The sequence below is a fragment of the Haemorhous mexicanus genome, chromosome 7 (assembly GCF_027477595.1).
Source record: "Haemorhous mexicanus isolate bHaeMex1 chromosome 7, bHaeMex1.pri, whole genome shotgun sequence".
Classification (NCBI taxonomy): Eukaryota; Metazoa; Chordata; class Aves; order Passeriformes; family Fringillidae; genus Haemorhous; species Haemorhous mexicanus.
In genome coordinates this window covers 26,662,722-26,677,641 of record NC_082347.1, presented here as the reverse complement: position 1 = coordinate 26,677,641, position 14,920 = coordinate 26,662,722, and the positions used below count along the sequence as shown (strand labels likewise).

At 39.3% G+C, this 14,920-nt stretch overlaps 1 protein-coding gene across 5 annotated transcripts in view; it reads left to right on the top strand.

Moving 5' to 3' along the window:
• The first annotated feature begins 45 nt into the window (after positions 1-45).
• Positions 46-14,920, top strand: part of LGI1 (leucine rich glioma inactivated 1) — a 29,232-nt gene continuing 14,357 nt past the window's right edge. For 3 of the 5 annotated variants that reach the window (XM_059851628.1, XM_059851625.1, XM_059851624.1), the window contains exon 1: positions 53-159. Coding sequence is in view for 2 of the 5 variants with exons in the window: in XM_059851626.1 (XP_059707609.1) it covers positions 80-159 (80 nt within the window). In the remaining 3 variants the exon portion in view is untranslated. Of the gene's footprint in view, positions 160-14,920 lie in introns of all 5 variants that reach the window. The other 2 variants (XM_059851626.1, XM_059851627.1) reach the window with 2 other exon arrangements.

Below are 14,920 nucleotides of genomic sequence, written 5' to 3'. Positions count from 1 at the left end.
CTCCGCCGCGGGCGGCGCGGGGCAGCGGGGCGCGGGGGAGGGCGAGCCTGCACGGGAGGGGAGGGGAAAGCCGCTCATCATGTTTAGGGGCGAGGGGAGTCTCCTTGCCCGGGAACCCGGTCAGCGGCCCCGGCTGCCGCGGTCTCCGCCTCTGGGAAGGTAGGACTCTGCCGCAGGGGCTCAGAGGGGCCTGAGCGAGCCCCTCTCCCCAGCCCGGGTCGCCTCCGCACCATCCCCGGCGCTTTCGGGCAGGGCAGTCCCTGTTTCGGGGGCGCGGGCTCAGACCCCGCTGCCCCCTGTTTCGGGGGCTCGGTGGACGTGGTGCCGCGGGAGGGATCGGGGAGGCAGGGGTCGTTATTCGGGAGGGGACCTCTCCCGGAGAAGGGGACCCTCCGGACGGGAGGCCCCGGGAGGCGCTCTGCGGAGGGCAGCAGCTGCCAGGCGTGCCCGGGAGGAGCGCGGTGCCCTCGGCGCAGCACAGACCGCGATCGTGACCTCGGCACGACGATCTGTAGCAGATTGATGCCTGTGCCAGCGGCTTCTCTTCTTTTCAGTCGCATCTCGCAGTTAGAAGAACGAAAGGTAGTATGTGACTCAGTTTCCCTGTGAGGACCGGCGGCAACTAGGCGATAAGAGTGTGGGAGCCTGTGGGTTGCATCATAAAAGGGAGCTTTATAAGCCAGAAGTATTTGCTGATAAAGTAGCTGGGAAGCACCAATCTTCGGCATTAAGTCATCAGCTAGAGCAATTAGCTGTCAATGAATTGATAGTTTCCCATCAAACACAACCTGAACTGCTGAGGTCTGAAATGCTGTAGTCCATCACAAGGTACTTTCTTCTGGACTGTGTTTCCAGTTTTGTTATTGATTCCTGGATAGTTAAACCACAGACACACTTAATACAGGGAAATATTAAAAATATAAGTTGTAGGTGTTGCTTTTCTGCAGTAAGACGATCACACACCATAGCTGACTGTATCTCCTTATCGTGGCTAGTAGATCTGTTTTCAGATTTTTTTTTTTTTCTCCTGACCTAGTGTTTGTGTTACTTGTTATGTCATTATTGCTGTGAAGGGATGCAAAGATGATGCTGAAGTGTCCCATGGAAAGGAACTGAGTGGCACTGTGCATATTTGAGTGCATGCGGTATTCTCCTGAAGTCCTACTGAATGTGGGCCATTTCCTCTAAAGGGCAGAGACTCTGTTGCAAGAATGGAATTATCCTAATTAATAATTTAAATATATCAAAATAAATAATGTATACCCTCAAAGCTGTAATAGCAAGCATCTTTTTGTTGTTCCTGTCTTATGGAAATGACAGACTGCTTTAGTGTGAGTGAATCCTGACATGATTCTGGAAACTGGGCCAACATATCATTGATTATGCACTTTGAAGAAGAGTGGGAAAGGTAGAGTAAAGATTTACAGTGCTTGAATCTCTTGGCGTTGTGCTATGGCCGCAAAGCCTGCATATAGAAAAAATACAGTTTCTGGGACAGGAAAATTATCTGCAGTGAGTCCATCTATAGCAGCTGCTGTAGATGCTGAAGTTATGTTATAAACAGCTTCTCTGAGAATAGCAACTAGATAATTTCATCTTGCTATGCTATGCTTTTCTGATGTCTAACTGTGTTGCTTCAGAACATCACCTGACTGCATTTTATATGTGGGCTACAGTAAGCTACAGCTGGGGAATGGGTTCAGAAATGGCCTCCTAAATAAAATAAACTGGAATTTGAAACTGAACATGCCTTTAGCCGTTGGTATATGCATTATACTTTGCCCAATAGGAGTATCTCCGTAGTTTAGTTCTAGCAGCAGTATGTTTTGACACCAAAAAGGCACTTCTCTCATGACACCCACAGGACTGGAAGATACAGGAAAAAGAACAGACGAGATGGGCATAAGGTTTTACAGGGCAGGAGGTTTTAAGTGGGATTTTGATGACTGTACAGCCAAACCTCAGGAGACAGCTTTCCTTTACAGGTGAGTCAGTCTGTGCCAATCTTTACAAGTAAGTCAAGCTGCCGCTGAAGAGAGCATTCTTCTTGAACTGTCACTAATGCTCATTTGACAACTCTTGCTGAACTGCAGAGTTTAATTTTCTGCCACCTTAGCTCCCGCGACTGTCCTGATGTGGTGTCCGGATGAGTAACCCTGGTGAAGCAAAAATATGTTAGGGATGGGACGGGAGGGAAGTGGGAAGTGAGAAACAGGGGCTGTCCTTTCAACAGCAGCTCTCTTTTAGATCAGATCAGCAGTAATGTGAAACAATAGTTTTAAATTACAGTAGCCCTGAGCTTTGTGGTCCCCAAAGGAGAAAACATCATTGTAGCTTTAACGTTAGTTCTGCCCTAAATCTAGAATGGGCTAAATAAAGTATGAGACCGGGTGTATCCAAAAAGTTTAAATCAGACACAGTACATAGATCATAGAGATGTAGAATTCAAAGTATACCTGACATACTTATTGAGCTGTTCATAAGAGGTTCTAGTGTAGGAGATTTCACAGCTTAATACCTTAATCTATTAACCTCTTAGCTATAAGAGATTTTTCCTACTATCTAAGAAAAAAAATCTTCTTTGTTGCTACTTGAGTTAATTTCTTAATGCCCTGCACTAGTTGGTACAGAAAGCAAGAAATGATCATCATTTGAGTATCATCTTAAAATCCTGGAAGACATATATCCCCACAGTTTTCCCTTTTTGCAGCTTGAGGAGGTACTTCAGCCTTTCTATATAGGTTACATATTTGAGAAATCTTACATTTTATTGCTCTTTTTCAGACTCAGATTTCTCTATGTATTTTTAAGAAATAAAAAGTGTAGATGTTTACTCCTTAACAGTATTTAGCCAGGAAGAAACACATCAGCCTTCCTGCAGAAGATGATTGCCTCCTAAGATCTTCTGATAAAGTTGTTTAAACTCAATAGCCTCTGATCTATTGAATCAAAATTAGTTTGGTTAGCCAATTAAAAAATTGTTCCATTTTTTAATGAAGCAAATCAGAAGGCTTTGCCAGCAGGCTCGAAGAGGCAGCTACCACTGGTATGGAGAGCAAGGGCAGGGCAGTCACTGAAAACTACATCCATTGTGAGCTGTTGCCAGAGACAACATTTGAGTTTGATTATGAGACAGAAATGTGGAACGATCAAGAATGCTAGTAAAACTGATACTTGTCCTGTTTAATCTTTTCTCTTTCTCCATTAAGTCAGTTCTTTTGTTGACAAATGAAGAAATTACTTTCTAATGCTATTTGATATTGGCACTTTCCTACATGTCTATGAAATAAGTTGCCAAATCATTTATTTTTGTGTCTTTTGTACGAACAGTACTTTGGCATCTGTCGTGTTCCTGATTTTTTATCTCCTCGTATTTGAAACCCCCTAGTAATTTGTAGAAAAAGCAAGTAAAGCTAAAAATTGACATTCACATATGCCAGTAACACCACATTGAGTAACTGTAGCTCTTTTTCATCTAGCTGTACCCGTGTACAGGGATTTCAGGGATGTGCTGTGCCTCCCAACAAGCCCTGAGAAAGGTATACACTACAATCAGGCAGCTGATTCCCAAGCTTGAGACTTCCTGACAGTCAGGGAAAACCAGTGGGACTGTACATGAGAGGCAGTGCCTCAGGCTCACCAGTTCCCATCACAGGTACTGGTAATTCCAAACTAGTCATTAATGCTATTGTGTAATCATCTAGAGGCTATGTGGAGATAGCAGGCAGTGCATACCTGGTTTGTCAAGTTCAATAAATGGTGTGTTCCATATTTTTTTCTCATACATAGAATATGAAACATGAATCTTAACTAGCCACTAGATGTCAATGTTGCTGTGCCAAGAGGCAAATGCAGTTTTATTTGTTTGGCTGATAAAGTAATTTCCTCAAGAAAAGAACTTCTGTATTTAAAGATATTTCCAATATAGGGTCAGTTACAAAAAATAATCATAGACAAGCCCATGCTATATCCATTATTTGAAGAGAAGCTGTGCAGTTTTACGATATTTTTAAGTTACAATTAGCTTTTCAGTGCATGATCATTGTTAGAAAAGTGCTTTTGAAAAAATAGTATCTGATTGACCATCAGTTTCCCTCCTTGTTCTAAAATCCCAGACCTTTGTATAAGTAGCCACAATAATTGTATTGCATTTCACTTCTTAATAAAATAAAATAGAGAATATAATATATGATATAATATAATATGATATAATATGATATAATATAATATAATATAATATAATATAATATAATATAATATAATATAATATAATATAATATAATATAATATAATATAATATAATATAATATAATATAATATAATATAATATAATATAATATAATATAATATAATATAATATAGTATAATATAGTATAATATAATATAGTATAATATAATATAGTATAGTATAGTATAATATAGTATAGTATAATATAATATAGTATAATATAATATAGTATAATATAATACAGTATAATATAATACAGTATAATATAATTAATATAAGTATTGAATTTCTTAAATTCCAGGTATCCATAGACATTTTCCTCTTAATTATTTCTGTTTAACCATTGAATATCAATGCCAGATACATTGTGTGGAGACAGAGTTTCTAGAACCAGAAGACTTCCAATATGATAGGCAATTTGAAATTTTGAAACTGTGTATATCTAAAGGCAGATCCGACAGATGATGGCATTTTAGAAGGATATACGAGATAGAATTTGACCCATGGACCTTTGTTATTCCTGGCTCCTCTACCTCTAGGTTGAACAAATCACTGCCAGTCTCCACAACTACTTACTGCCTGGTGCACTGAAGGTGCTGGTTCTATTGTCTGTCTACAGAACATTTATTTTGAAACCAAAGTTTGGAAATTGGTTTCATGAACAGTTATGGAAAGCTGAAGAAGACAACAGTGCACATCTTGAATTCAGATTAAGTTTGTTCTGCTGTTAGGATAAAAACAAATATCAAAGGCTCTTATTAAAAATAAAGTTGGAACTTCCTGTTGATCTGAAAACCTCCCAAGAAGTCAAAGATGTGGAAATTGCACCCTTATTCTCAGCTGATTAACTTGGTAAACAGAATCCCTGTTTAGGCCACAAGAAAATACCGCCTAAATAATCTGATTTATTCCCTTAGCTCCACCTCCTATGATGCATATAAGGCCTCTCAACTTCATACACAATTCACAAGATTTTTTTTTTTTTATTACTGTTGACAGAAGAGCAGCCTTAATCTTCATTATCATAATTGAAGTAGTTGAAGTCCTGCTCCACAGTTTATTTGATGGCAGCATTACTTCCACTCTTCACATGCCAAAGAATCACAGATACACTATGGAGGAACTGTAACTGTTTTAATTCCTAATATCTATTTTAGTTTTATTGCCTATGACTACAGAGTTATGTAATAATCTTATAATAATATCTTGAAAACCAGATTGCTTCATTAATTCATTTTGTTGTAATTAAGGGAACACTCAAAACATCAACCTTATTCCTAAAAATTCTGCGTACTTCAAAAAATTTCATTAAAATAGAATTTTCTGCAAGTCCTTGTTAAAATGTATAGTGTAAATAATAGCAGTATGATCATGTAAAGACTAACTTAGTTATGGAAAGAATAAATCAGACTTAGATAAAAAAATAATTCTTAGAATCAACTCCCTATATTATCTTTACAGTTATTTTTGCAAAATGTACAGAATTTTACTAAATAAATCCCCTAGAGATATATTCTGTAGGCTCCTCTCTAGTGTCTTTAATCGTCACTGCTAGTTCCACATTTGTTTTGTGGCAGGTGATTTTTGTCTCCAGAGCTTAGTCTGGCAACTCTGCTCAGAAGAAAGCTCACTACAAGACTACACATGCATGTAGGCATGCATAAACTTGAGTAGCGGCTTCAGCCTATCAGGAATTTAATTTAAAAGTAATTATCAGTATGTACAAAATAGTACTTCTTAGTTTTATCAATCTGCACTTAAGTAAGTGGAATACAGGAACTAACTTCTCCACCATGTTCCAGTTTTCATTTGAGGAGATTTTTGAAGTTCATTATTCTTAAATTCCCTGAAGTATGAACTATTTCCTAAGAGAGCAAAGAATGCCTAATCTTACTTTTATGGCTAGATCTGCTTGGTGGAAAGTGACTGATGGCATCCAATTACATAAATAGAAGAGGAAGGCAAATTTGTTTTTCCAGTTTTATATCAGAGTTATTATATAAAATGAAAAAAAATCATAGAAAATAATAAGCAAGAGAAGGAAAATCTAGTAATGTGGAAATAAGTAAAAGAAAACAACTGACAAGCAGTGTACTTATTTTCTTTAAATTACATTGTTTCCCACTGGATTTTTTGGAAGGGGAAAAAAGAATACACGAGCAAAGTTACAGTCCACTGCGTTTTTAAACCATAGTGGAAAAGATATGTGTTCCCTCTTTTCCCAAGGTGCATTTTTGGCATAATGTCTACCATGTTTATATATTCATAATACTCATGAGAATTGAGGAAAGGTACAAATAATTGACAGGGAATGTTTGGAATCTGAAGTCTTCTGTATAAAAAGGTGACAGACAAGTCACTGTCATCAGAATCATGCAAGCAGTTAAGCACTGTTTGTGTACCCAGCATTCTAGGTAATCTGGAAAAGAAAGGTGCCTCGAAGTCTGAGTCTGAGATGTGATGTTAATAGAGATGTACAGTCTCATTCCTGCTAACATGTTCCAGAAAACACCTGTTTTTTAAAGATGTGTTTCATCTTTTCTTAGAAGTTGAGCTCTTAACTCAGGAATCCAGAAGGCCAGTTGTGAAAACTGTACTGTGGAGCTGGTTAGATGAGTTCATCACAGTGTTTTCCACTGGTTGTCCTTAAGCAATGAAGTTAAATCAGAAATTATTTGCAATATACAGTGCTGCAGTCAGTTGTTTGGAATCTCACAGTCAGATTTTAAAAAACCTGAAGTATAAGAGCATAATATAATGTAATGATGACAGAATTGGCCATCACTTTGTTTTACTATTTCAGTGGGATTACATAGTAAAGCAGTACAGTAGCTGCATGTAGAGGCTGTTAGTATCAGGTTGAGGTGATCAGTAACTGGACCTTCAGTGAAAACTGAAGGATACAGGGATATTAAGATGCTGCTCTGAGCACTGAAGTAGGATGAATCAGTTAAAAATTCCTATTTCACAGTTTTTAATGAACATGCTTATAGAGTACTGCTGTGAGACCTCATTTAATTAATAATACCATGAGCCATTCTGCTAGAACTGAGCTTTTATAAGTAAAAGTATACAACTGATCGCCAGGGTTTGGAAATAATAGGGATTATATTTCAAATTAAATACAATTTTATGTTATTTAATCACCAATATCATTAAGACATGAAGTACTGAAATACTATCAACCTTTCTATTGAAAGTATTTCCAGGACACTATTCATTCCATGGCACCTAAGTGGGATGGGAAAGATAACTATCCTAAATGGCAACCATTAGTCTAACTTGGTTACAAATATCAAGATATGATATTTATAGCCAGCAACACTGAGCTGTGCAATATCCACAACTCTAGAAGTAAAAATGTCAGACTCAAAAAAACACCGAGGAAAGTTATCTACTGCAAGTAAAAAGAAATATTGCAGCTTGTACCCTGGGGGAGATCCTGCTACTTGCTGAAACCACATTCAATTTGCAAGTGTAACTCAAAATGTTAAAGTTACATATCTAGATGACTGCCTTTCTTGAATGGAAACAAAACCACATGGAAGATAAGGGTCAGGATGTGCAGTGAGATCTGAGTGAAAAACATTTCCTTTGGGATTTCATAAAACATTCTGTCAAGTTTGCATTACACTGTCCTTAAATATACTGCTCATAAAAGATGGATTGTGTTATTTAGATTTATATTAGTATCTGTTTTAATGCTTTTTATCAATCTTGGTTTAGGAAATCCATGCCACTCTTTCCCTGTAAAACTTTTATTTGAACCTCAGCCTTAACAGAGTATTTGGCAGGTTTCTATCATATGAGTCTGTTAATGAAAGGAAAATACTATTCTGACTACCTCATTTATCTTAGATATGGTCATAATCCAGCCACAGATGTTAAGAACTAGAAAAAGTAAGAAGACTAGTGAAGCATTTTGATATTTTCTTACTTAAAGACATTAATACCTGCAGAAAAATATGCCCATACAACAGAATACTAAATTATTCCAGCAGTTAATAAGCAGCTAGTATATGAATATTAGCTTCATTAATATATGAAGGTACTGTTGTACTGTGATCTAACACTACAGTATGAAAAATAAAGCCTTGAACTTATGATGACATTCATGATTTGTATTGATTTGCAGTTCAGTCCAGGCTTAAGAACAACACAAATACCCTGTCCTTGGAGCCTAAGAGTCTTTATGAAAGGGCATCAAAGCCCTGGTCGCAGATGCCCGTCACATGCATCCCCACAGATCCTCAGCAAGGAGGGATTTAGCTGCCTTTGGAACATCACCCATTCTGAATCTATAGCAACCCTCCTCTAATATGCAAAGCTATTTTTAGCATCAGGGCAGCCTTGAAAGCAGCAGGTAAAGCATGGAAAGAATGAATAAGTGGTGGTGGTGCTCGCCTGTGAATAGAAGCTATATATAGCTCTTGAGAAAGATCTTTATGTATATATATATAATGTGCATATGAAGGGATATCTGCCTCCCTGAGGGGGAAGCAGGGGTGTCAGAAACATAGAGTAGATTATGAACAAATTATTACTATTTGTGACCTGAGCTGTTATCTAAAGTCATTATTTCCAGTTGTTCTGTTTAAGAAAATAAATTGTTAATGGAATTGGGTGTCTTTGATCCAGTCTTTATTTGCAATGAATGTATGGGCTTCGTTTCCCTGAGTGAAGAGAAAAAGTGAACAGCAGGAGACTATTTGCAGTTCCAAGCTCTTTTCAGCCATTACTTGCTCCAAGAAATTCTCTAGCAAATTTCTCAGGTCTCCCTTTCCATGTTGAAGAGCCAACATCTCAGTTTCTGTGATGTTTACTGTTCTCTTGAGTTCCCAAACCTGTTTCTTTTATCCTTGTCTTTTACTCTTATATATTCATCCATTTGCTTCTAAAAAAAATCTTGGGAAAAAAGGCCACATGTGCCTTTGTTTAATCAGTACTGTGTGCCATTTATTTAGCTGGGGAGCTATATTGCTTCATGAAGGAGCTTATTACTTCTTACTGATGTGTTATATTGAGGCTGGGAATTAGGCCCTCCAGTTTTAATGACTCTTTGCCTAAATCACAAGGGCAGCAACAGTGGAAACTTACAGATGCCTACAAGTGATTGGTGTCAAAAAAAAGTCAGCTGTATAGTATTTGGATTATTGTCTTAGAAAAGGGATAATTAGGAATCCTTTTGAACTTCAAATGTGAATGTTACCATGTTCAAGGTAGGGGAAATCCTTTAGCTTCTGAGCAGTCATAACTAAAATGTGTATTTCTCTGTTGCTATGAAAATTATATTTAAAACTACAGTCAGTTCTTAGATAAGGATGTTGTGTTGGTTTTGTTCTCCCACTGCAGAGGGAAAGAGCCAGCAGCCAAAAGAGCAAATCTTTTCTTAAAGCTGTACTAAATATGTAGCATATTGGCATATGAGCAAACAGATGAAATGAAATTTTCAGCCCTCTGAAGTCTCCTCTGCAGGGCAAATGTGGTTTGTAAGAAAAAGGGACTTTGGAGTTCAGCTTGGTGCAGTACTTGATGGAGAATCAAGTGCAGTGGCAGCATGCCTGCCTTAACGTGGGGTGGCAGATTAGGTATCTACTTAAGGTTAAAAGGATTAACTCTTACTGAAAAAGTAAAGTATGTTTCCAAATTTCTTGCATTGCTGAGAACAGTTAAAACATCAGTAAAATACTTGCAGAGCTATCACCAACAACCCCTTAAAATGTTTCAGTGCTGATCCAAATCTGCTTTGTAAAGCATGTCGATTAGCAATGAGGAAACAATAATATGTGTTTGATGAATCACATCCTTCCTATTGTACAGTTCCTTATGTCCATGGCACTCTAGCAAGGCTTCTACTTGATGTATTTCAGTGACTTCAGTGGCACTAAGATTTATTTCATTGTAAATTATTCAGGGCATAGAAACCTGTTTTTAACAAGTAAAGACTTTCTCCTCAAAAGCATGTTGTCTCTGCATTTATGTAACAAATAAATTTTCTATGTACATTTAAATAAATAACATTTTGTTACTTCTTTTCTGTCTGCAAAATTACAAGGAAAATTAAAGACAAGTTTATAAAGATTAGAGTAATTCTTCAGGGAGCCAATGCCATGAAAAAGTACAGAAGGGCATATAGGATAGCACAGGTCGAGGAAAGGATTTTGTAACATGCCGTCTGTTTTTAATTAGCATCTTGGCACACTGGAAGAGCTCAGACATTTTTCCATGAAGAAATGTATTATAGACTTTTCTAGCTGCCAATTAAATGGCATTTAGCTACACTGACAGTAGTATGTTGTTTTGGGTCTGCAGAAAGCGCTTGCTCATGCTAGAAAATCTGGGACATTTTGTTTGGTATACACGGTTCTTACTGGACTGACTTTTCTATCCCTTCTATTTTGAATGTAGGCATGAAGGAAACCTTCTATGAATAAATACTAAATTAAGAGTACAAGGAGCTGGCAGAGTGGAGATGATAATTATGAAGTGTCAGTTTGTATACACCTGCTAAAAGTTTGTCCTCCAGTTAGATGATAATTTTTATACAATGGTAGCTATATACTGGGGTGTTTTATGAGGTTCATGTTTTGTCCTGTTTGGTAGAGACTGAGGTACTTTGTCACCAGTTCTGTCCTATGATTCATTTAAATATGAGCATTTGTAACATGAAACTGCCTCTCAAGTGTGCAGCTCCCTATGCATTTTCTCTAACAGTGAAACCAATGCTCTCTCCACACTCCTGTCCTCAGCTGCTTTTTCTGGCTCTGGCAATTTTTGGGGGGTTGAGGGATGGGTTTGAAAGATTTGGGGTTGTTTAGGGTTTTATTTGTTTTCTGGTTCTTTTGCCAGCTAATTTATTTAATCCAGTTTAGAGAATAGCATTACAACAGAGACACCAGCAGTGATTTGTGCAAGAGAGCAGAATCAATAGTACTTGCAAGAACTGGGATAAGAGAAACCGTCCTATTAAGGAAAGTGTTGCACAGAAATATGTTCTTAAAATCACCATACCAGTTCTGAAGCTGGCAATTACAAATTAAGCATAAATTCTGTCACTAGTATCATGGTTTTAATGTCTGGTAGAGCTAAGCAGAGGGAAAAAAGGCAAAAAGTAACTCGCATATTTGAACATGACTTCTCCTTGCTGAGAGGTTCATATAGAGGGCACTTAATCTTACAGTAGGATGTATGCTAGCTGGTGAGTGTGATGTCAGTTCCACTGAAATGGATGGGCATGTTGACTGTCTCAAAAGTGTCCCCATTTCTAACATGGGAGAAGTTGATCTTCCCTGAGTAAACTACAGGCAAATTTTCATGAGAGGTGTCTTGAAAGATAGGAAAAAAATCCAGATTTCTGCAGCAGGTGGAAACCTCGTGTTCTTTTATATTGTCTCCTTTCTTACACTTCCCCCTATATTAGGTGTGGTATCAGTTCCTGCTGTGAACCATGAAGTGGCACAGCTTCATACATCTTTGAATTGGGCTCTGGTTTGCTCTTGAGCTTGTATGTTTGCTCTTTCATTTCCCCCCCAACTTTAAATATCCATTGTTAGCATTTTCAAGGCAAAACACAGACAATAGAAGCAAAGCAAGAACTATTTGTGTAGGTCTGGAGAAAAGTGGCTGGTTATCAGGAGAGCAGTTAACGTGATGCTACTGGGTTGGGTGCTGCAAAGCACACTGGCTTATAATAGAGTTTAGAAGCAAACAAAGCATCAAGAATCATAAGGATGTTCAAAGTTCTTAGTTGCAACAAAATAAAACCTAGAAGAAGATTCATTTTGCCTGGCTTCCCTTTGAAAGAAATACACTGTGCATCTGTATTTCTTAAAGAGAGATCATTCAGATATCCGTACATCTCTCCTGACATATTTTTTGTCATTGGTCAAATTCTGGTGTACCTAAACCAGCAAGCAGTTCCAGAGACACCTTCTCATTCACCAGGACATGCTCAGTGGAGCAGGTGTTGTGACATCACTATGAAATTTTAGCCATGAGAGCTCACTTCAGAGGTGATTGCTTCTAAGTCCACAGTGAACTGTGAACTGGCTACTTTACGTAAGGGAAAGGAGACCACCCTCCAAGTCTTTCTTTCCTCCAAAGCTGGCAGCAGTTAAGCAGTCATTTCCTCAGCTTTTTGACACAGGGACTGGCCTGGTTGTTCTGCTTTTAATGAAACTGCTATAATAAAGAAAGATACCCATAATACAAACCTGTATAGACAGGATAGGGCAAAGTCAGCAGAACTTTCCAAATAAAAAGGTTTGGGCAGTCTTGTGATCATTCCCAAGCTTGTCTGTGTTATGAGCTGTTGTAAAGGCATCTCAAGTTTTATTATGCCTAACCTGCAGAAGGCCTCTTCCTGGCAATGACTCTTGGTGCCAGATCCACCAGGAAGCATAGTCTTTTCAGAACTGTTTAGAATTCACAAGACTTAGTTTTGTTTATTGAAAGTACAGCCTCATTCTCAGCTGCTTTAAATTTGCCATTTGCTGCAGAATTTCTTAAAAAGGTGGAGCCAAGAGAGCAAAAACTCGGATTCATGAGGTATTTGTAGAAGTCTTTGATCTCAAAATCCTTCTGCTCCAAACACAGTGGTAACATAGCAATGACAATGTTTTGCTCTTTAGGAGACCAGTGAATGCTGGGTGTGATTTGGGCTATTGCCCATCTGTGTAGTGTAACATTATGGGCTTAACACCAAGCACAGTAAAGTCTCATCATCACCTTCAGTGGATTTTGGATTAGGCTACGTATGTGCAGGCAGCTCATTCTGAACAGAGAAAAGACAGCACAGTTTTCTAACAGCAGGATGAAATCAAGAGTAGCTTTAACAGGATATGGATCTGCAAAGGGAACTGTACTGAACATGAAACCACAGGAAGCTTATTCAAATTTTGTCATATGTCAGTAATGAAAACATTCTAGTTTAATGCAAATATGCAAATATAGTCGTCGGAGTGGAGTTAATACCTTGAAAAATATTAAATATTTTTTAAAATTACTTTTGTTCTAAGCTCTGGCCATGTGTATTTGCTGTCCTCAGATATTTTAGCAAACAGGTTTACTTGTAGAATTATGAATATTTTAACCAGATATTGGAGAATATGTGCAAAAATTATTATTATTATTATTATTATTATTATTATTATTATTATTAATAATAATAATAATAATAATAATAATAATAATAATAATAATAATAATGCATATGTTTGCGCTAGAAACGAAGGCATGTAAGTTGTGCTAAGTCTGCCCAAAGAACACAAGCAGTGGTGGGTGGTGAATACCTCTAGTGGCAGCAGGCAAAAGTAGCTTTAATTTTGACTGTCAGATACTTGCACCAAGATTTTTACTAGGTGGTTGATTATCCTCAAAAATTGTCGTGACCAGACAATTTGGATACGTTGGAAAGAAGAGCAATTTGTTTCTTACCACGCAGAGCCACTGCGTGGGAAACCATCGGTCCCTAAGGCGTGCTTGGCTCTGGTTAATACCGGAGAGGAGAAACATGACGGCACATTGGTGCAGGACACACTGCGGCCGCTCGGCGCGGGCCCGCCCGGCTCCTGCCCGCCGCCGCAGCGCGGGCCGCCACCGCGGGGGCCGCGAGGCCGAGGAGGGCGAGGGGCGGCCCTGGCGCTCCCTCGGGCCCGGCCTCGCCCCCGCCCTGCCCAGGCCGCCCAGCGTGGGCGCCGCCCGCGGCCGCCTCGTTGCCGGGATACGGGGCCGCGGCGAGGCGGTGGCGCGGGCCCCGCGCCGGCCCCCAGCGGCGTCTCTCAGCCAGTGACACCCCGTAATGACCCCCGGCAGTGTCCCCCTGCCCAGCCGGCCCCCTCCGCAGCAAGATGCGGGGTTTTCGGCTAGAACGTCAAGTGATGGGAAGCAGACCGAGGAACGCATCCACAACTCCCTCATCCCCCCTGCTGGAACCTTGCAGAAAGAAAAAGAAATGAATTTCGGATCCCATTGTGCCTAGTCAGTACCTGAAACACCCGGGAAAACAAGCGGGGACCGAAAGGCAGGCGCTGGTCCGTGGGCACAGCAGGCTGCTGCCCGCTCCGCTGGCCCGCAAACAAACAGCGATGGCATCGGCAAAGGGTGAGCCAAGTGTCGCCGGGCCGGAGAGAAGCTATGCCACTAAAAATCCATGAACCACTTTGGTTTTAAACTGCTACATGGCAGGAAATGAGATGCTGAGCTTGGCTGAAAAGGACCCTGGAAAATGTGATTATGCCTCTCTTTTGATGGGACTGTTATAAATATTCATAATATTGCAATTTTGGAAAAGCGGTTGTTTTGGCATGTGGTTTGGAATAGAAAACTAACTTCCAGGCGGTTCTCTGCATGGACAAAACTGGAGTCGGGTTACTGCTCTGCTGCAGAATGTGCTTTTGTTACCGAAGAAAACACTACACTGCAAAGTTTTCAGGAGGTTCACAATGTGGTTGGAGTATTAATTAAAGAGAAATGCCTAGGTAATTGATGGTGGATTTCAGTGAATGAGCCAAAGGAAATGAAACACGGGGTTTTACCATCAATGGCAAAATATTGCCATGGCAATGGGTGGCTTTGCCAGGAATAAACAAACAAACAACAACAGGCCTCTTTCAGGAAAAAAGAGTTAGAGAATTTTCTGTTCTCACCTCACCATGTCTGTGCCATTGGACATCTTGGAGGGGAGAAGATGGT